Source organism: Ictalurus furcatus, chromosome 6 (genome assembly GCF_023375685.1).
Source record: "Ictalurus furcatus strain D&B chromosome 6, Billie_1.0, whole genome shotgun sequence".
Classification (NCBI taxonomy): domain Eukaryota; kingdom Metazoa; phylum Chordata; class Actinopteri; order Siluriformes; family Ictaluridae; genus Ictalurus; species Ictalurus furcatus.
The window spans coordinates 13,082,206-13,106,142 of NC_071260.1; the positions used below are offsets into that span (position 1 = coordinate 13,082,206).

General features: G+C 40.3%; 1 protein-coding gene across 1 annotated transcript in view; it reads right to left on the reverse strand.

Annotated features, from left to right (window-relative positions):
* Nucleotides 1-4,438: 4,438 nt before the first annotated feature.
* The window catches only part of slc49a4 (solute carrier family 49 member 4), a 44,147-nt gene continuing 24,648 nt past the window's right edge, over nucleotides 4,439-23,937 (reverse strand). The window contains exons 5-9 of the mRNA XM_053626583.1: nucleotides 20,699-20,807; nucleotides 18,354-18,421; nucleotides 15,810-15,937; nucleotides 13,984-14,166; nucleotides 4,439-6,516 (exon numbers count right to left, since the gene is read on the reverse strand). Coding sequence (XP_053482558.1) covers nucleotides 6,401-6,516; nucleotides 13,984-14,166; nucleotides 15,810-15,937; nucleotides 18,354-18,421; nucleotides 20,699-20,807 — 604 coding nt within the window. The 3' untranslated portion in view covers nucleotides 4,439-6,400. The remainder of the gene's footprint in view (nucleotides 6,517-13,983; nucleotides 14,167-15,809; nucleotides 15,938-18,353; nucleotides 18,422-20,698; nucleotides 20,808-23,937) is intronic.

Sequence of the window (23,937 nt, forward strand, 5' to 3'; positions counted from 1 at the left end):
TCAGTCGACCTCTCAGGAGTTTGTGTACCACTGAGCTGAAGGTAAACCTGTTCCTGGGTCCAGGACAGTGCACCACAGCAGCCTGAACAAAATGCTCTTGTTCAAGTGAAAGAACACTCAGTGATAGACTCTTCATCACTCTGCCTGCTCCCTCACAAAGAGCACTTTAACATGGCTAGTCTTGGAAAAACTGACTATGAGGGCCAACCTGTCAGCCCTGCGCTGAAACATAGGTATTTAACATTATTAGATGTGGTCTCTGGAGGGCCTTGCTGCAGTGCAAAGAGGTCTGCAAAGATTTATGAGGCTGCTGTAAATTTATCTCGATGTAGTGGAGTGGAGAACAACTGAATGCTTGCCAATGACAAACGCCCACCTGCCTGGCTAAGCCGCTAGTCAACGCAGCACTGACCTGCTTCTCTCCATCTCTTTCCTCAGCTGAATCGACAACAACAGATGCTGGGAGTCAGGATTTTTTCTTTTACACCTGCTTTATGCACTTTCTCTGAGTTATCAGCTCTGTTTCCATATGCTTTATGAAGCAGGTAAAGCAGGAGGTGTTGAAGTAACACAGCTTGTGGTCCATCTCAGTGTCGCATTCACAGCAATCCATCCACCTACTCTCACAGACACTCAGCTCTGTGAAGCAGAGCCACTGGTCTACATAGGGCAAATGTGGCACCGGGCTCAGAGTGTTTGACGTCATCATGGTTGAGGACAGCGTCTACAGCAGCTGCTCTGGCAGAAGTGCATCACAGCTTGGTAGCCGGTGTCTATAGGGACAGGTTAATGGAGTCAGTGACTCCTGTCGCCTTGACAGCTCCAGGCTGTCTTTCACCATTGTACCACTTTAATAACCAAACACAGATAAAGGCAGTATCTCTTGACCTATCAGCTCCTAATGCATGCATCTTGAGTCTACCCCGAAACCCATTTCCACCATTTCTACAAGCCTCTGTATCACATTTACAAGCGAACAAAACTAGCATACATACTCACCACCAAACACAAAAGACACAAAGGATCAAAGAGAGCGTTCCTCGTTTGGTCTCTCGCATAGAGAGTAACATGAGCTCATATCGGATGAGTCAGAGAGGCACTTGCAGGAGGGGAGATACTCCCAGAGCACCAGCAGAGTCTATAAACTTTGTGAAATCCTTCCAAAATATAATATGTATTAACTGAAGAGTGCACAGGATTTCCCTTACAAGGCTTTTTCTACCAACCTGCCACAGCAGCAAGATGAATGACAGACGAAAGTCTACTGTGATTCATATGGAATGACCAAATGATCAAGGCCAATGTTCCTGGTTGTGACATTTTCATCCATCTGGATCTTATAACTGTTTTAAGTCTCTAGGACATGCTGCTTTGGTTAGGTCATGTTTCTCCACATTAGTGAAGCACAAGTGAGTCCAAAACTGATGCCTGATAGACCCCTTTCTGCATCAGACGAATGTGAACATTGGCAGAGCCAATGCTAAGAATGTGCTAGATTCTGTGAGCATGTGAGCATACTCTGCTGTAGCCTAGAATTATTGACACCCATTTTTTTTTTTTTGGATAAACACAATAATTAAAAATTCACTTTTAAGAAAACACTTTGCTTATGCACAGTATTAGCATGTTTGGTGACCAAAGGGACTTTGCACAGAAGGAAAAGCACCTGATACCTGTAAAATATTCCAGTGGATCATTGAAGCTGTTTTGTGGCTTGTGGTTAGGGGGCTCTTGTGAAGACTGATAGCATCATAAATTCTGCTAAGTACCAGGATATTTCAGCCCAAAACTCGATTGCCAATAGTACAGGGGATCAGACTTGGCCACAAGTAGGTGATGAAGATGATGAGCCTTCATACATCCAAATGAACATGGGAATGGTTATGCAAACACAAAATCAGTTTTGCAGTGACCAGCTCAGTCTCTGGATTTAACCTTCCTGAAAACCTCTGAAATGAAGATGGATTTCCGCATGCACAAAGCTAACAATATAAAGGAGGTTAAAAGTTATGAGTGGAGGACCTTTTTTTTTTTTGACAAGAAACCCATCTACAATACATTTTTTAATCAGTGTCCAGAACACCAGCCTGTCACACCGAACCACCAGGTTGATGCTGGTCCTTATTTAAAGACTCTTACACTTCAGATTTGCCAGGAACAGTTTAACAAGTGTAATACGTTTAATTGGTACAGGTTTGTGTACAACTGAAGTGGAAGAACTCTGAGACATCCTGTCAATATTCAGGCACAAATACAAAAGGAAAAAGCGGTGGGCGCATTCGAAGCTGCAAAATAATTAACGGGTATGCAAATGTCACTCGGGCTGATAGTGACCCCAATTTGCATCAACAGTGTAAGGCATTCGACAATACAATTCATGTCGGAACAAACAGCAGAACTGGATGTTACCAAACTGATTGCTGAATGAAAATTCCTGTTTTAAATACATAATCTTCTTCACGACAGGCTGTCGACATACAAAAGTAGCACCACAACACTCACCAATGAGGGCAAGCCGCTCCCCTTTTTTTCAGCTTTAGAACTGTGAGAAAACAGATATATGGTGTGTTGGTAGACTTGACTGGCAATAACACTTCCATAAAAGTGAGCAGGCTATATAGCAGTACTATTATGATTTTATTTCTCCCTTTAATACAGTTTCAGAGCTGAGAATGACATTATAATGTGTGCCATGTACATTGCCTGGTGAGTCCCTTCTCCACCTTTGAGATACTGATCAATTGGTTGCCATTACCATTAAACACATGCTTATTTATTTTACAGCCACACAAACCTGTGCAGAGTCAGTTATTGCGGGTGCAATCTAATGTACTGAGTAAATATCTCAGTGACGATACAGATATACAGAGACAGGTGTTACTCAGCATGTTGGAGAATGTCGGCTACTAGAACCTATTTCACCGAGTTCATTGGTAGATTTGTCTTCATTGGTATTACCAGTATGAACAATAAGGTAAACTTACCCACAGTATGTCCCAGTACTCCAGTATACATCGTTTCTAGTTTATCACCTAAACCTGTTAGTGATGCGCATTAACACGTGGAAAATATTTTATGTTTATGAGATTCATTCATTTATTCATCTTTAGGAACCGCTTTATAGTGTCAGGGTCATGTTGAATCTGGGGCCTATCCCAGGTACACTGGGCGTGAGGTGGGAATACACCCTGGATTGGATGCCAGTACCATGGATACATACATATTTACAACTAGGGGCGATTTAGAATAGCCAGTCCACCTACTGACATGTTTTTTGGAAAGTGTTGACATTGGTGGAAACCCACAGAGTCATGGAGAAAATCTGTAGCAGTCCTGACTGAACTGTGCACCTTGAAGCTACATTTACATTTACATTTATTCACTTAGCAGACGCTTTTATCCAAAGCGACTAACAAATGAGAAAAGTACAAGCAAAGCCAAATATCTAGCAGAGAACAATACAAGTAGTGCTACCATACAAAATCCATTAATTGAGTTCCAGAAGAAGCAAAGTGCACAGAGTAGAGGTGGAGAGTGCAAATATATTTAAGGTTTTTTTTTTTTTTTATGAGTTAGTTAGGTGTTCACGGAAGAGGTGGGTCTTTAGCTGTTTTTTTGAAGATGGTGAGAGATTCTGCGGTCCAGATTGAGATTGGAAGTTCATTCCACCACTGAGGAACAGTTAGTGTGAAGGTTCTGGAAAGGGACCTTGAGCCACGCTGAGTGGGAACTACTAAGCGTCGGTCGCTAATCGATCGCAGATTGCGAGAGGGAATGTAGGCCTTCAGGAGAGAGTTGAGGTAGGAGGGTGCCGTTCCTGACAAGGTCTTGTAGGTGAGCATCAAGGCCTTGAATTTGAAGCTGTACATTAATGAAGTATAGCATGTCATTTTATATAATGTAACTATATATTTTTGGTAAATATTTGTCATTTGCAAGCTTTTTTGAAACATGGAAGAAGGTCAGTACACAAATTGAACATTAATAATAATAATAATAATAATTAACTAAAGAAAGTCTTAATCTTCTGCTGATATGCTTTCATGAGAAAAGTGCCTAGAGAAGGAATAGGAGTGGAAAAGATCACATTAACATTAATCCCAGCTTTACTGGATGGTGCCCAGGACATTATGCAGAGCATTTGAGCACGCTCACTGTCTCCAGGGCTAACAGCACAATCCTGATGTCATCCCTGATATCGCCATCCTGTAGTGGGTGGAGAAGGTCATAGAGTTCATACGGACTTCAGTACAGTGAGCTCACATGTTCACTACGAGGTTTCACTTCAGGGATCCGAGAGTCATTTTTAGAAGTGAGAGCGCAGCCTGTGGGCTTTACTTATATCAGACAACTTTTTCCCTCATCAGCCTGAGACAAACTCGAAACACTTCCTTCTGCATACATCACTGTGTCGATACCACAGAGGAGAAAACACGGCTTGTTCTTTCAAAATATGTTTTTAATAAGGTGCTGAAAATCACATACATATACAGAATCTGGAACAAAGACAAGGACAAGAACATCCTGATCCCTAAAAGTCCCTCTGATTAACAATAAAATGAGAAACAGTACATGAACAATGGGTGTGTCTGAAATACAGTTCTGCTCAGAAACAAGTACAGGGAAGAGAGAGGGGAAAAAAATTGCACAGGTCACTGTTAATTAAGGCAACATTTCACAGTGGGTTAAGACATCCATTTAGTACATAAAAAGACACACAAAAAAAAATCACATCCAGGCAAAGAGGTGCAGAGCTGTGCCTTCCCATAATCCTCTGTGGTACCACTCTGTGAATGCCTCAAAACAGTCCGAGGGCAAAAGACAAAAGTTATTTCACCTAATGGCCACCATGTAGTCAGCTACAATTTCTTTCTATGGCTGTAAGAGTAAAACAGTGCTTTAAGGCCCTGTTTAAGCCCCCCAAAAAATCCACAGATCCATCAGCTGGGTCTCTCTGAAGATTTTCTGGTGTTTTGGCCTTCTTTGGAGACACTATTTAATCTGAAGCCCTGGGACTTATTGAACCACGTTATACCTTACCGAAAGCAAAGGAAAAAAAAATCCCAAATCCCCTGAAGTTCTTTCTCAAAACAAGGGCTCATAGTGAGAAAGACAGTAAAAAAGACTAGGCAGTGAGTGGACCTGCAACTACACAGGCAATAAAGAGTCTAAAACCCTGTCCGCTATAATCTTCACATCACTAATAAGATGAACTACTACACTAAAGTATACATAAATGCTCATTAAAGATGGAAGAAAGTCAGCATTATGCAAAAAACGATCATAAGTCTTCATACTGCATTATTCAATGTTAGCCATAGGTCTGTTTTTAAAATACAGTATCCCTTCTTACATTTATGGCCATGACTAATGTCAAGTACTTAAACAGACATATAATCCATTAAACATGTGTTAGTGTTTGGAGACCTCAAATAAATAATAATAATAATAATAAAAAAAAACACACCTACTGCATAAATTACACGGCACATGTGAGGTTTTATACGCACCAATGACACAATTCATAAACACTAAAACAAAAAAACAAAACAAAAAAAATAGACTCCGTGAATGTCCGTACAGTCGATGCCTACACTGTGCTTACAGCAGCTGTAAAACAAAAGCTTTACGCTCATGAAATGCTCATGAGATGACACTTCCTGCACATGTGTGAATCTGCTCTGGGACAGAAGAGACATGATTCAAAGAAAGACTTGGAAGAAACTTCTAGACCGTTCCTCCCACTGAACTACACATAAGGATCCTTCTCCAATCACAGGCTTTGAAACTGAGAGGCAGATTCAACCCTACTGGATGTGAACGAGAAGCAGGAATCATCATTTGTATAATCAGAAGGTCTGAAGAGGGAAAATGAGCAGGGAGAGACTAGCACGTAGGCCACTTCATGATGGGCACTGTCACAGGTCATTTACAGTACTACTTCCTCCAATGTTTATGTAATGGTTATGAATAACACTAAACTACTAAGTCTTTCGACACCAGATGATTGAGCATGACTATAATTATCCCTAAAGGTCCTATTAAATATCTCCGGAAAAGGCTGGAAGTCTCATTACTGCAGGCCTTGCAGGAGACAGCCTTAAACTCCCTTATGAACATCAACACTCATGTGATGAATATACATCAAACACATCATCATTAGTTCAAGTAAACAAACATTTACAATGACCAAAATATCAAGTACATGTAAAAAACCCCCCCAAAAACACCAACACTACTACCATCATAGGTAAGGTGCTGCCATCTTTTCCTGTTTAGGATGCTATCACGAAACATGTAACTTTCCCGTTGAAATGAGAGAACGATGATGCATTTCATGTCTTCTTTGTGCAAGTAGGTGCCAGCAGAGTTCAGTCTTTTTCCTGATACAACAGCCCACTCAGACTGATACCAAGACGTCCACATAGAGACGGTCATATGATTCCCTGAAGAAAAGAATGAGGAGCAGACTGAAGAGGCAGGAGCCTGCAAGACACCAATTCAACCAGGATAACTCTGAAACACACACACACACACACACACACACACACACACACACACACACACACACAGAGAGAGAGAGAGAGAGAGAGAGAAGAGGGTCACCATGCAGACAAAACTAAAAGGCCCATCATTTACAGATGCATCGAATTTTATGAAATTCAGATGACTGATATAATTGAATATGCTCCATATGAAAGACTTTTCTCTGATGAAAGCCTTTATTCCTTATCTCTTTTTTCCAGCGAAATGAAAAAGACACCTAGCATAACTGCAACAGCATAGATAATAAAGAAGGCTATTAAAATCTCGGGGTGGGATGAAAAAAAAATTCTTTGGGACACTAAAGCATCAGTAGATTCAAGAAAGAAAGAAAAAAAACTTTTTATTTCATAAAAAGATTTCAAACATAATTTTTTACTGCATTACACTGATCATTTTGTATAAAAAAAAAACCCCTAAGGTTCCATTACTAGCATATTTTAGAAAAAAAAAAGTAGGGCATTAGCCACGAGTGATGCACCATGTCGTCTACATGTACTACGAGGGGCATGGCTTATTTTATTACCACGCTGTCAAAATGCATCTATCTCACAAACACGCTCAGACTAGTGAGAGAGATCACAGAAAATACATATAGTTTTCGAGGTCAGGTAATAGTGAGAGGGTTTACCAGCAAGCTGTAAATGAGAAACCAGAGGAAACAGTGGGGATTTTTAAATCTACTGTAGTTTGTCCCATGATAGTGCTAGTGGCATAACCTTGCAAATCTGCAGACATACAGCCACGGTTTCTGAACTCATAAACACTGTCGCTTTTTTTATTATTACATTTACCACTTTTATAGTTTTTATAATCTTATTTTTGTTTTCCTGAACGTAGTGAGCAGATCTCGGATTTCGGCATTGAGTGTTGAGTAAAACTCCTTTAAATACATTTTATATCAGAGTCCATTGCTGAACCATGAAAATGAATCTAGAAACTGAGCCGTTATCTTTATTTATTGTGTTGGTCAGGCTTTTCAGTTCACACTGGCGGCGACTCATTCACTGCAGCACAAAGCATTATTTCGGTGCTTTCTCACTGTGAATAGGTAAATTATACTGTGCAAATTGTCTGTATTGTTCAACAGATCGTTCAATTTTTACAATATAATTACTCATAGTATACAATCAAAGTGTACAATAAGCTTAGGTTTAAAAGGAGCTTTTATTAATGCTGCAGTGAGCTTTTAACTTCTCCCATTTCATTACATACTTCATCTCAGACTTAAACCCCAACAAAAACTAAAACGAGAGTCGGACAGAACAGGGATTCTACCAGCAGATAATAAAGAAAACGATTAAAACTACCGACCTAGATGATTGTGGTCACTTCTTACGGACAAAAATTGCAAAAATTTTGCTTTTTAAAAAATTTGCGATGCAACTTTTAAAGATACTCGAATAGGCGAAACTGCAATTTCACACAAAATAACGTGTTTTTCAAGGTCTTTCACAGTGACGTCTGTTGGTAAATGAGACTTTTAGCTGTACTCATGTTTGACGCACGTGAATCGAAGGGGGCTTTGGCTGAATGCGCGCTGTGATGATGTCACATGACACGTCTTGGCCCAAATCTGTGGAAAATCTGTGGTAATTTTGACAAATTTCAAGCACCTGTGAATATTGCAGCTTCCTTGATTTTGCGTTAATTTCTGCGATTGCAAAATCTCACAATCATGGAGGGACTGACTTAGACAAAGCGCAAAAAAAAACAAAAAACAAAAAAAACAAAAGGGGGGGCCAAATGAGCATGGTTGGGATAAAGCATGTAGCTTATACGCTAATAAATATTCCTAACTGTAATTCTTGACAATGGTCTTGAATTTCCTCAATTTGTACACAATCTGTCTGACTGTGGATGGGTGGAGTCCAAACTCTTCAGAGATGGCTTTGTAACCTTTTCCAGCCTGATGAGTATCAACATCCAGAAAAAAATCTCCTTTTTTTCCCCCCCATACCATCATAAACTTCCACAAACAAGATCAGACTCTGATAAATCCCTGTTCTTTAAATAAAACAGGGTGCTTACTCACACCTGATTGCCTTCCCATTGATTGAAAACTTTTCATCCTTTCACACTCAAGGTGAGCGAGTAAAAACCGGCACGTGTCCTGCTGTCTGGATTTCTGTTTTAATCATATGAGGAGCTTCAGCAGTTCTACTGAATGGTGGGAAATTCTCCAGCATTTGCATACTGTGTGTGACTCACACTGGTGACAACAGCAGGAACAGGCGGTGTGAGTTGGAGCAAAACCGCCAGGGTAAGGATCAGTGTGGGGTTGTTCAGAAGTTGACAGGTGGTGTCACAGAGCTTCCAAAAACCGAGTGCTCTGCAACATGAAGAGAGGATTTGAAATCCAGACTGATGCTGTTTAGTATTTCCTTCTCATCTGTATGAGCGACAAGATGGACGTTACTGAATACACGACCAAGTAAAATATTTTTGTCTCATTTGATTAACTCGGTTCTCTTTGTCTACTTTTAGGACTTGTGTGAAAATCTGATGATATTTTAGGTCATATTTATGCAGAAATACAGAAAATTCAAACTTTCAAGCACCACTCCACTGTAGATAACAGCAAGAAGCTAATAAAGAAAATACATAATGACAGCGGCTTTAAAAGGTGTTATATACACACTAATACTGATAGATGAAGCCTGCATTATGAGAGTAACTCAGGAAAGGTAATTATGAGGGTGCTCGTAAAGGAATAATGCACATTCTAATTGAAAGCTATTAGGTCTTTTATTTAAATGTATGAACAAAAACTAAATTAAAAAGAGGACAGCAGGGCTGTTGCCAAGCCTCTACCTTAGCCTTATTGAGAATAAATTACACAACATCTGCAAAGAGTATGCAAACAGGTCCACAGACACAATGTACTGAGCACCTTGCAGTGTCTGCTTCTGCCCTGATAAAGATCTGGACTAAATACATCACAAAACAGCTCAAACTCACAGACCCCTAGGATAAGGGAGAGTGCACCTCTTAATTCAATAGAGGAGCAGGTTTTAATTTGACGGCTTTGTGAAACTAGATAACGGGTTGATCAATTGCCCCTGAAGAGAGCGCTGTAATCGATGGTGGAAGGTGAAATCCATGCTGGGTCAGCTGCTGCAGCCATTTCGAGCAAATGATACGATTTGGGTTTGCAGCACAGTCCATATCAGCAAGAGAAAGAAGACATGGAGACGGTGTGCTCCCCGAGAGGAAGGCGAGACGAGCAGAACGGCACACAGGAGCTCCTCTGCGAGCGCCTGCTCATTAATCAGGCCTCACTATCCGTTCGACAGCGCTGGGTTGTGGCGGCAGGTTAATGGAGTTATGTTTACCTAGCCGTTTTATCTGAGCCACACGCCTGCCTTGCTCTCATCAATTTAAAACGGAGAGAGACAACATTAGTGGCGGGATGGTCACAGCGAATGCTAATGAGCGAGCATATCGCCCCACTCATACTCGAGTGATCCAATCAGATGTTCGTAGAAACTCGACAGCCCAGGAGCGGTCAACGTTCGGTCCTCTAGTGCTAATGGAAATCTCCATCTAGAACACATAGATCTCTCTAGTTTTTCACTTTCTCCCTAGCAATCATGACACAGTATTTATTTCCGCACCTGTCATTTAGACAGCAGTTAAATTGCTGTTGTTGTGTTATTCCTTTCCTCTCATCGTTATACCGGGTGCCAAATGTGCAGAGATATTGTTATTAAGGCACCAATTTAGGCTGAAATGTTCCCTCTGGCCATTGCCTCGAAGGTTGGGGGGGGGGGGGGTAGGGGGGGGGGTTGACACACTGACTGAGCCGGAGAAGAGTGACGGCTTGAAAGCCTCTAAGTAGAAGGACATGAGAGTGGACACAGAAGACATAAGCCCTCACCACCAGCGGTGCTCAACTCGGATATGTACCTCTTACTGCTGTAATTATTTCTAATCATAGCCCATTCAGCACTATCAGCACTTCTATCAGCTAGATCTAATGCTTTCAAATGCTGTAGCACTGCATGTGGCGAATAGCTATAATTATTAGAAGGCTCAAGTGGTTGTATGTGACGGAATTCAGAAGGACCCCAAATACACAACTGTTATACTGTAGCTTTCAGCATTCCTCTACGGACAATAAACTCGAGGTGGTTCTTTATGTATAAACATTATCACTTCACATGACACGATCCATATGTTGAAGTTTATTTTCTTCTTCCCTAAAACATGTCGGTGCTTTATACAAAGATAATAGCTAATAATTCCTTCAGCAAAACAGAAAAACACGATGACCTTGGTAACCTGGATTCTTCACAGTCACTGCGGCGTTACGCTTTGTATTCCACACACACTGACAAGCACGAAGCAGTCGAATCAAACGTGCAAACAACTTTTCATCCTTTCACACTCAAGGTGAGCGAGTAAAAACAGCACGTGTCCTGCTGTCTGGATTTCCGTTTTAATCACATGAGGCGCTTCAGCAGTGGGAAATTCTCCAGCATTTGCACACTGTGTGTGACAACAGCAGGAACAGGCGGTGTGAACTGGAGTAAAACCGCCAGGGTAATGATCAGTGTGGGGTTGCTTAGTAGTTGACAGGTGGTGTCACAGAGCTTCCAAAAACAGCACTGACTGATGCGGTTTCATACTTCCTTCTCATCTGTATGAGCAACAAGATGGACGCTACTGATTAATTAAAAGAAAGATAAACAGTAGAACTGAGAAAATCATCAGGGAAGCTTCATCAACGTTCATGCAGGAGTGAGAAGTTTCACATTGTTTAAGAATTTAACAATGTGCCACCTTGGTCTTTTTAATTCAGGGAACACTGAGGTAGAGAGTTCTTATAGAGATTATGCTAATCAACAATCTATGCAATTTATCAATTTTCTAACAGACTTTCATATTAATGTTTACTCCCCAATTACTAGCTAACTGCAAATCCATCTACCATTATAAACAAGCATTAATCCTACATGGAGGGAAAGTATATATATACACACACACACACACACACACACACACATCAAAAGCTGTGTTATGCATTTATATAAGCTCTGAATAAAGCCTGAATAATAAAGTTAAACACTGTCTAGCAGTATTTAAAAGAGAAACTTTATGAATCGCATTCTGTGTCCCAGGAGTGATCCAACCAAAATGTTTGGATGATGGACATTTTCAAAAAAAAACAATAAAATAAGAAATTTAATAGTTTGACGGTTGAGGAAAACAACCTGCATGAAGTTTCTGATGAAACGTAAGGTAATCCATGAGAAAGCTTGGCTTATAAACCAGTGACCAGACCAGCTGAGCTATAAAACCCCCCTCAGCTATAGATTCAAACAGTACACGTTAAAGTTTAAAGGCCTGGACTCAATAAGACCTACAGGTACGGAAAGTCACACAGCTTTGTTTGGGACTGAGAACAGAATCAGATTAGAAAAGATGAGCTGTGCTAATCTCACTGATCATGCTATAATCTTCTCTGGAGGATCAACAGGAAGCCAAAAGCTGCATGAGGAAATCCATCACCCCACTTCCTCATGCTAATCCAACAGGCTCTTCTTCACAGACACACAATCCATCCAAGGGATCTCACAGCTGAAAGGACTAACAGCACTGTGTCATGTGGTCTGTTTTAAACATGCCGCTTCTGGAACATCGTAATTCACTGTTTATCATGAACCTCAACAGGTATCTGCAGAAATTAGAAACACAGAGTGCTCCCGACATTAATGTATATGCTTGAGCATCTGTCTTCTGTCAAAAGACTTTAGGAAGTAGAGATACTGTCCACAGACTAGGGTTCCACGCCACATGGCTTATTATTGAGCAAGATGCCTGTGTCTAACTCACATGAACAGCCAATCCCAGCAGCAAGGAAAGATGAAACGTAGCTGAGATATAGAGCCACCGTAGCGCTCTCACTTACCCAGGAGGAACATATCAGAGAGTGTTTCATCAATATTCAACAGGTAGATTCTATTTACGTACGAGTATCCCTGTCAATCCCTCAGCCCATTTTTCATCAACTCACCTGATTGTCCTTCCCATGTGCATAACCTCATGCTGGAGGATAATCAACATTCAGGAGACAGAGGCAGGGTGGGACCAATCTAATCTTTTCATTTATTTAAAAAAAATTTTTTTAAAGTAGAATACCAATATACTCTCGCTCTAGGTACTGACCAATTTCTGATACTGATCCAATACTCACAATTTTTTGGTAGCTAAGCTCTCAGCAAACTGTTGTTATATCAAACATTATTAAAGGGGTGATGGTGTCATTCTTTGAGGCAACTTGCTTCCTGCATTCACATCCAACATCAGTCAACAACACCCACATTCGTGACTTAACATATGGCAGTGGATCAGAATGGAAAATGTCTCAAAACTAATCCCGATACTGAATTTCAGGCCATTTTAGTCCCTGATATTGATAACCAGTAGTGGATCAGTACATCCCTCAACAAACAAATGCACTATAGGCCAGGTGTTTTCAACTGGCTGACAACAGTCCAGACGCATCCCCATTAAAAGTATTTAAGATCAAACCGAACACTCAGAAAATACTATGGCAGAACCAAATAACGTATGAAGAAAAATAGGCTGTAGTTAAGCTACTTCAGTTTACTAAAGATGAACCAGTTCAGCTTGTGTAGCAGATCCTCTGATGTAGCTTATACAATCGTATGCTTTAATGTAAATTATTTACCTAAAGGCAACTCATTGAGAATGAAAAGAATCGTCACAGACTTTCAGAGATATTTTTAATTCCTTTACCCTCTCTGGTCTGATTCTGGTCTGTATTCATGACGATGAATACAGAAAATTTAAAGACAGTTGGACAGAGATGCATGTGTTTATTCTCTGCTTCAGGCTCAAAACAGATGTTTTGTATCTTCAGACTCTGTGGAGCTAGTCAAAAGTGGTAAGATGAAATCCCAAGTGCAAAACAAAACATAACCACTTCAAATTGATGTCTTATTTATAGACACTAATCACTACTGGATCAATCGTAACTGTTGTCAACACTCAGTCATGTGGGTTGCTAATCCAGACTTTAGTAAGGAATTATATGGAATCAGACATTCACAAATTTTAGTTGTACACACCTGCACTAGGCATTAAGCCAGGCCAATGGGAGTCTGTTACATCAGCTCAACTAAATTTAATCCTGTGGAGTGCTTCTTGCCAAAAAGTCATCATTAGGATGAAAGAAGTCACTTCTAAGTCAGTAATCAAACATAGTAACAGGTACCAGGTTAAGCGACTAACACTTACGTCCAGAATGATAATGTTGCCTGCTGGAAGTTATTTTCATTAATAACTGAAGTTATTTTTCTTTTCAGAGCTGTCAGGAAACCATATAACAAGTTGAAGGTCATATTCAAAACTGACACAACATGTGACCCAATTAGAAAATAATGTGAATCCTACCCTGTGAGAATAATTTACCTGTGAAGTGGAAGGTGAGAAACAAAAGGAGCAGGCCTGTGAAGAGATTGCTGAGGAAGGTGACGACACCGCAGGTAATGCCCTCTGGCACAGGGTAAACCGTCTCAATGAAAAGCTCAAAGAAGATGGGAATGCTGCTGTTGATGAAGATGCCCACCAGGATACAGGAGGTATAAAGTGTGGCTGAGGACACAAGAATTCTTTAATTATCTTCAGTGCAAGCTCAGGCCTACCATACATATTGCCTGGGCCAAGGACAAACCATTTCATTTAAAAAAGCATTTTAAATTAAACATGCACCCAATTGAACTATAACTCATTCTAATGTGATATTCAATATTGCTTACACATACACTCACTGGCCATTTACACTTACAGTAGGAACTCCTGTACCTCTGCACATTCATGCAATCCGACCCAATAGGCCAACTGGGGCAGCAGCGCAATGCATTAAATCATGCAGATACAGGTTTAAAGCTTCAGCTTATGTTCATATCAAAACACCAGAATGGAGAACAAATGTGAACACGGTGACTTTGATCATGGCATGGTTGTTGGTGCCAGACAGGCTGGTTTGAGTAAGGACTGTTATGCATGAAAATCACAGGAGATCAGCACTTTCTGAAATAGCGTTCACAGCACGGTGCGAAAAAAAAACAAAAAACATCCAGTAAGCGGCAGTTCTGTGGATGGAAACGCCTTGTCGATGAGAGAGGTCAGTACAGAAGGGCCAGACTGCTTTGAGCTGGCAGGAAGTCTATTTCCTTAAATAATTCTTATTAACCGTGGTGAGCAGAAAAGCATCTCAGAACAACACGTCAAACCTTAAGGCAGACAGAGCACGAAAACAGAAGACCACATCATGTTCCACTACTGATTTAAAAAAAAAAAAGGAATCTGAGGCTACAGTTGGCATACATTCACAGAAACTGACGGCTGAAAATTGGAAAAACATCACTTGATCTTCCACTGTAGCAGAACTACCTCTTAATGAATGGTTTTTGCTTTTCACACTATTCATTTGAAACTCTAGACACTGATGTGTGGGAAAATCATAAGAGGTCAGCAGTCCATAAAAAATACTTACACAAGCCAATCTGGCATTTACATTTATGCCATGGTTAAAGTCAGTGAGATCACATTTTTTCCCCATTCTGATGTTTGATGTGAATATTAACTGAAGCTCTTGACCTGTCTCTACATGTTTTTATGCACTGTACCGCTGCTACATGATTAGCTGACTGGATAAATGCATGAATAGGCAGGGGTACAGACGTTCCTTTAAAGAATCTCTATTCTTTTGGTTTTTTGCGCATTTGATTGTCCCCTCATGATGGTGGGGCTCCTCAGTATAAACCAAACAAGGGTGGGGGTGGGATATTTTATGAGGCTTGAAACACCAAATATTGTTTATTATTAGAAACAGAATCCCTGTACGCTGAGCAGTTTGCTGTATTAATGATACCTTACAGTATGGACCTCAGGATTCATATGTAGCATGTATGCCAGGTGGAGAAAACCCAGTTAGCCCCGAATGGTGTGTCAATATCACAGTGAGAGTGCCAATAAAGAAGCAGGTGCCAAGCAAGATGATTATAGATGTCCATGTTTGAGCTGGCTGATCTGAAAGGCATATGTTTATATCAGACCTGCATGTGTGGAGTCCCAGTCCTCGCTTCCCTTCACTGAGCTGGACCTAATGAGCTCCTCTGGCTCAGCTCTTTCAGTGCTCCCACTGCAGTTTGCATTCACTGCTGTTTGCCACATTCATGCCTACACACAGCACTGTAAAGAGAGGTTCTATTTGTTATATATTTCTAGACTACCTTGAGTGGAGGGCAGGTGAGTAAGTCCGGTCAGGCAGGTGAGTGTGAACCAAGTGGCTGCCAGTGAGGCTCCAGCCATCATCAGCACTGCAATCAGCTTCAGCATTCCCCGGATAGAGTCAGCAAACCTGCAACAGAAACAAGCTATAAAACAAGAACAGTAAAAGAGACATGTTATCTTTTGCTTTTTTGCTGTCAGCAAAAACAAAAAACTTCCAGTAGATGTTATATCTGGTAGCACTGCCAGGGGAGCCCTAGCTAAATTAACTCAACTTCAAACACACATGAAAGCATCCGGGTCAAATGCAGTCAGCATAAACAATGTTCATCCTCGACTGATCCTACTCACAAATTTTGAATTAGGACCGCTTATAAATCTTCAGATATCAGTGTCTCCAGGACATTTCTCTATAATGTGGAAATCTGGTGAGGAAAAACCCGAATTCAAATCAGTTATTACAAACTGATATAAAATCCATCCTCTATCACACTACACATGGGTACCCATGGCACGGCATGGGTATAAAAGTGACGACGTGAGTTTAATTAGAGAAGAAAGATCTAGCGGATGCCTTGGGAAGCTATTGAACAGCACACATTTACAAAATGCAAGTAGCACCATTGTAATGAATAATGTGAACGCTAAATATGTGCACTCATTGGCTAGGATTATTGTACTTCAAGTCCTAATATTCTGCATGATGACTAGAAAGCCATTTTGCTGGATTGGGATGCCTGCTGTAAAATACAACTTTTCTCTATGCAATCTGCTACGTGTTCACTCTAAACTGGACTTCGCTCACACAAACTGTCATTTTGTGATCTAATGGCTTTGAATGGTTCCGCAGATTGATTTTTACATCAGCATTTGTGCAAAGTATTGACTGAAAACTGAAATAGCTTGAGATTTTTTTTTGGGGGGGGGGGGGGGGGGGGGGTCTTGAGGGGAGACGACAGTCGGTCTGCCTGCAGAGGAAACATTCATAAATTATATCATATGAGAAATAGCAAGCTCACACGGTGGGCAAGACCAAATCAATTAAGCAAAGAACCATATATTTACTGAACTCCAGGCACGGTAATTTCTCCTCCTCTTGGTTAATAGAAACAGAAGTTTTAAGCTTAGCCTACCATTGATTAAACATTCTTCAGGTTGGTAATGGGCCACTGCTTGACGAATGGCATTGGGTGTTTCCTTCTAATAACAGCAGTGTTTCTCCTTACACAAGCGGTCGTGGGACAATTAAAAGTTGCAGGACTGTTCATCAAGCGTCTGCACTGCACTGCACTGCACTACATGCTAATTGTTCATCTGTTCGGATGAATTCTGCCATGTCGGTGAACAAGGACTTTCCTTCAAAGAGGACAGTATCTATTAAAAGCACCTCTGGGGCCGAATCAATTAAAATGTGCAGTCATCACCCCTGGAGCTTAGTGTTAATGCAGCCATTTTTCTACAGCCAGAACTTGGCCTACTGTGCTGGGTCGGCGCAGTGAGACTGGGGTATTTAGTAACGTACACACATTCATGCATTGGCATTATGATTCATGGCAGAGAAAAAGCACCCAGGCCTTGTACACTGTACCTCATGGACACCCATTAATGGCATGTCACCCTGAAAACGATCAGTAATGGCACCACAAAGGAGAAGGCTGCCAGAAGGAAGTGCGAGGGGCATCTGTTGCTTCTCTGACGCCTCCCTCATTCACTCCCAACAGAGCCTCTATTTAGTCCTCACAGACGCGCATTTTCACACACAAGCAAACACACAACAGAGCAGAGCCAATCAGCAGGGCGTCTGGCTTCTTTAATCAGTCTCTCTGACTCCCTGTCCAAGCTGCTGTCCAGTGTTTATTTGAATAACAAGCTGATCAAGTGCATTTCAGAGGCTTGTACTCTGCCCTCCAGTCATTAAATGATGTAAGCTCTACATCATCATTTTCTACTAATTGTACTGCTGCCCCAATGCTAACCCTCACACCAAAGAGCTGGCAACTGACTGACAGAAAGAGTTATGCATTAATTTCCTTAATTACAACCTTTTTTGAATGCTGCCATTCCCCAGAACTGCTGACTGAACCCAGCAGTCAAAAAAAAAAAAAAAAAAAAGTGTTTACTCATCAGCACTAGTCAGATCACATCATTCCTTGTATAGACAAAGTTCAGTCTATCTGCACTAGTGCCTATCCATCAGGCTTTGCAGCATAGCCATTTCATTAGCATTTTCAGCTGCCGTTCATCACAAACGTGATTTTAATAAATTACATGGGAGAGGATGAATTAGTTGCAGAGCCTGGGAGAACCCAAATGGCCAGGAGGGAAAAAAAAAACAAAAACAAAAAAAAACATGTGCACTTTACAAAATGGTGACATTGATAAAACAACACCTTTCAAGGTTTGTGAATATACAGCGAGGAGAGTCATTTATCTCTATACAGCACCGACACAACAGATTCAAAAGAGATGCTGCATGATGTACGGAGCTATTTTACACAAGACCTCAATTAACTCACTTCTGCTTAATTTGAGGCATCGGTGCTTACCTTGCCATGGCTACTCCAAACACACAGCCTCCAACAATAGACCAAAAGCCTATCCATCCTGCATCTACCTGTTAAAACGGAAGAGAGAGGAGGAGGCAGAGAAGAGATAAAGAGAGAAGAGACAACATGAGATTTATTCATTGCTTGTGATGCAGAGGTTATGCTCATTGAAAAACTGGTTGCAGAATGAAACAGGGTGCCTGTCTTCTGAGAGAACATGTCAATCAGGTGGACAGCAAATTGCCTGACTGCATGCTGTTCAGCATGCATGACTAGATAGCCAGCTTTAAGTAGAACACTCTGCTTCGTCTCCAACAGATGTCATAAATCAGACAGTGCAGTGATGGGCACAGCTAAGGTCAAGCATGGTAATGTTATAGAGATGTGGTATCAGGGGCTGTATTTCAAGACGATCAAATACAACCTAGTCATATAACATCAGAGACTCTCCGAACCAAAGATTCGATATGATGTCTGTCAAACTGCCTGAGAAAAGTCGTTAAAGGCGCTAAGCGCTCTGTAAATAAGGAATACATCATGATGCACTATTTTTCAGCTTACTGCCAATCAAATGAAATCAAAAACAGTACATCATGTGCAAGTTCTTATCTAATTCCCTCACCAAACAGGTCACTAGCTGCCTTCATACGTTTGGGTTTTCTCACAAATGCAAAAATGCTACTTCATTTCAAGGTTAGCGTTTGCACTAATTAGTCAGGCAGAAATGAACCATTTCAAACTCATTTAGCTGCCAGGAAGCAAATCCAAACACTTAATGTGGAGGGAAGGAGTAAATGAATGGTTATATGCTAAGTGGAACGAGAAAAAGATTAGATTTGTGGTGTGTTAAGTGTAATTATGCATTTTTAAGCATGGTCAATAAGCAGGAAATAAGTCTAAGGAGCACGCTTTAAAGCCGACGCTTCAGGGTCTAAATCTAAATCTAAATGTTTGTCTGGGTACGGGACAGTATGCAGGTGGAAATAGTTTAATGGCATGTGGCACTGATTTATCTGGACACTCAGCTAGGCTTAGCAAAGGAAAACATTCTTCTCAGCACTTCTATCTCACTGTCCCCATGTGGAAAACTGAAGTTTAGGGACAGTAGAACATTCAGTGGAGCAAAAATGTACACCTCCAACAAGGCCTGCACGGATATAAGGACAGCGTATGACGTCAGTTTTCCATCAAAGAAAACAATATTCACGAATGGAGTTTGAATGATGCTACATTTAATCTGTACATGCCTAAGCAAAGTAAAATATTGTCAGGTCAAGCACATAAAGGATCAAAACAAATGCACACTCCATGCACAGCCTACTTCAATTTACATGGTACGAGTCTCCCTCCTTGGTGAACATTATTTCTTTTGAAAGAACTTTGAAAGGTCATTTCAATATAAGTGGCCATAAAAGCAGGGAATGCTTCAGGTGGTTGCATCACGAATGACAATCACAATGGGAAATGAAGCTTGAAAGCAAGAAGCATCTCTCGAACAGCTGCGTGACACGAAAAGAGGACAATGTGCCTCTTTCTTGTTTGATTTCTTGAGAAGCAACACCTGTCTCATACTAAATTTTCGCAGGTCACTGTCATGCACAGGATGAAGAAACATCTCTCTCAGACTGTGACAGAACCTTTTGATCGCACAGTCTGCAGTGACGGATGCAAATCTGAAGAGGATGGGGGGAGTCAGAAACAGAGACACTGATGGAGGACTCCTCTCATTAAGCTGTTGAATGTGGCGTATTTTGGCAAACATACAAACAGAGGAGTCTCTTGCATGTACTGTACAGTATGTTTGATTACACACTGACGTGAAAGGCTTTGGAGATTTTTTTTTTCCCCCAAGGCTATAATTAGATTGTTACAACACAGCTGATTAAAATGTAAAAGTCTATTCACACAGATCTGCCGGTTTTTAAATGAGGATGATCAGGAAGGAATACAGTTTTAAAAGACTGTGCTGTGGGCTCCCAGTCACTAATGGCACATGCACACCCTAAAATCAATTTTGAACAAGGAAATTGCATTTTTGTGCATTCTGCCTGGATCACAGTGAAAAGAAAGTGAAGGATTAGATGTCAATACTCATGTAACTGCAGCCTAAAACATCCCCCTCTACTATCAGACTCTACATAACTGCCAATATATATGGTGTAGAATTATTCTGCTTTATGAAATACTCAATTCTCAATACATAAATTGTTTTGCAATAATTGAAATCTCCTTTTTATACCTGGTGGTGCCTTGGTGGTTATAAAACATTCAATTGCTTGGTTAGTTCCATTCATTTAAAATGACTCAAATATGTGTTCAGCAAGTGAAGTAAGATGATTTCTTACCTGGCTAACCCTGACAGGAGTCAGAATCATGTCCAACACACCAGACCATCCAGCTACAACTCCTGTAGGCACCGAATAGGCAAGTGCGATCATCAGGAACCTCATGTTACTTTAACAACAAGAGAAGAAAGACTCCGTTTATTCGAGTGAGAGTATATATTCTTTAAATCTGAGGGTAATATGTAGGTAGCATTTATATTCGGAATATTGTGAATGCAAACAGCTCTCTCCCTCTTTAACAGATATTGTATTTTTAAGTTTCAGAGTTTGTCCATTCTAAAATTAAATGCACAAACGGCAGTGATAAGTTGACTCTTCCGAAATCAAACAGCCGAGAATATAAATAATGAATCAATAAAATACACAAATATCTATTATATCTCTAATCAGAACCATTTATCTACATTCCACGAACCTGAACCTTTTCTGCATTCACATTTTTTAAAAAAATACTGTACAAATATATACTTATATATGTATCCTAGTTGTCCTTTGAGATCGTTTGGACAAACACTGTATCTTATATGGCCATCACCAAGGAGAAATATTACATATATATTTTTATATTCTGTACATTTTTGACAAGAACAAATCAATAAATTATTGAATCTAACAAGACTGATTAAATCTTTTTTCATTTTTGTACTCTATCACAAGATCATGTTAAAACAATTCCATATAATTCATTTCAACCCTTTCAACATTATGTCACTGCTCAGAGACTCTTCTTTCGTACTGCAAATCAGTTGTGAAACAGATACTAATAAGATGACTTTGGATGACCCTTTATACTTTGATGATGGTTTTACGGCTGGTTTTTAGAGTACATTTGACCGATTCCTGACAAAACGGATTCACTTTATTCTTGGCAAGAGGGCTGAGGCACGTCACTGGTGTTCAACTCTAGGGTTAAGATATTTGAAATGCCTTTTATTCTATGCAACTATAGCAGCAACTGCAGCTCATTTATTGGCTATACACCTCAACCGTATAATGTTAAATTCACAAATTTCTGTCATTTAAATAAAATCCTGGTACAGCGACAAAGGTGTTTCCTGAGTGCTTTACTGCAAGCAGATTTTGGTCAAAAGTACTGGTTTGCTACTGGATATACTCTTACTCTAATGTATTATATGGGAAAAGCCTTCATTGTCCTTTTTGTAATAATCTCTTGAACCTAACACGCCTGATTAAGCATTCAATAAAGCTAAAGGAGAATATTAATGAAGAAGAAACATGTTCCTCTTCACACAGAGAGAAATGTTAATAATTTACATCTTAAGAGGAAGCACCAGGAATGTTAAGGGTTTGTGTCTACTTTTACAGGAAGCACCAGAAATGTAGGGACTATAACACCATAGTACACACTGTACTGTAAACCTGTCTTATTAACTATCCTAAGTAGATAATAAGTCTTATTAAGCAATTACTCACATTAATTATATCATTTTGTAACCTGTCATATTATTTAGTAATTAAAATTACAACCTTATATAAATTGCATTCAATAAGTCAAAATGTTTATTTTTTTCCTTTAAATTTTACCTCAGTTTTCATCAAAGAGGAATAATAATCAATGACTTGGAGTTCGAAAATAGTTTGGCTTTTTGCAATATCAAAGTAATAATCAAGCCCAGGCAACCAAGTTCAATAAAATGGTACAGGAAAATAGAAGAAACACAAAAACTGACTACAGAGAGATTGTTCAGCATGTGTGTGGGAGATTGTGTGTGAGTAAGAGAGTGAGAGAGAGCGATAGTGAGGGTAAAATGTGAGGCTATATGTATGTGTGCACATGTGGTTGCATGTTCCATGATACAGTTTGCACAAACGTATGTCTCTCCAAAATGAGCTCATGTAAATATATTACTAGATAAGCTAGATGTCCGCACCTGCAAGAGAACAATAAAGTGAAAATAATATAGTGAGAAATTAAAAAATTCAATATGTGCTAAAACTGATAATAATAGTATCAATGACAAAAAAAGTGGCAAAGCCAAGTAATTGTATGGGGAAATCAGTTTTGCGGCTTTCTCTGCAGTACAATGGTCTGACTGAGTGACCGTGTTAGTGAGTGGAGAGAGAGAGATAGCATGGCGAGAGATAAGAGAGATAAATGACAGAGCAGGGATGCGCTGCATGCAGGAATCCCTTTGTTTAAGAGAATGTTGATTGTAACAAAGGCAGTTTTCATTCATGCACTCTTTCCTGTTCATTCTTATCCCTATCCCAGAAACACTGGGTGTGAAGTGGAAACACACCCTAGATGTGATGGCAGTCCAACTGCGAAACACCCTGCATACACACATGGACACACTCATTTGCACCTAGGGGCAATGACCATTGCCACTCCACCTACAGGTAAGTTTGTGAGAGGTGGGCAGAAACAAGGGTTCCTAGACGAAACCACCGTGCCACAACGCCAGTGTGCAGCTTAAAATCACTTAACAGTTAAAAATCTGCACAAACAATATCAATCAGTACTATCTTTTTTCCTGCCCAGATGTACACAGTCTTACTTAGCCTTGCATTCAGTTTATAGCGTAAGGGAAAGTAATGCAGCTCGTGGCATCTGATCATGATAGTTTTGTGCGCACTGAACGACAACAAAAGACTGTTGTTTTGGTCTCTTGTGGATCTGCTCGTGGGAATGTAATTGAGTTGACTGAGGAGACCAAATAATCTAGAAGGGTTTAAATGACAGCTGTACACTTACTGTTGAAATAATAACATGCTATTGTTGAGTGTAATTAGTCTTTGCAGTAAGGGTCTAAACGCAGGACGAGGACCACTGAATTTTCAGAGACCATGAGCGTCCTTCTCTTTATGGTCTTACTGCGAGATGGTCAGCCAGAGCGAGACTGGGATGGCGGTTAGGATGTCCTTTTCATGTTTCATTGGACTGACATACATCCAGTTGATTGTAAAAGTAAAGTAGCAGAAGGGAGGACATAATCTATGGATACATAGTACCTACATTTATCGGTTTGCGTTCTGTATTCATAAATATCCGTTCATTATCAAAGCCTTATTCGTAATTCATACAAAATTACTCTGTAGTGTAGGTCCAGGGTCACGTACGCTTATCTCACAGCCTCTATTTTCTTTAGTTCTGTTTTATCAACATTGCCAACCCCTCATGCACTCAATTGCTCCATTTGTGTGAAACTCATTACTCACTCTTGTCTTTAAGGGTCATCACTTCTTGACAATACCGAACACACTCGAATTTTGTTTTT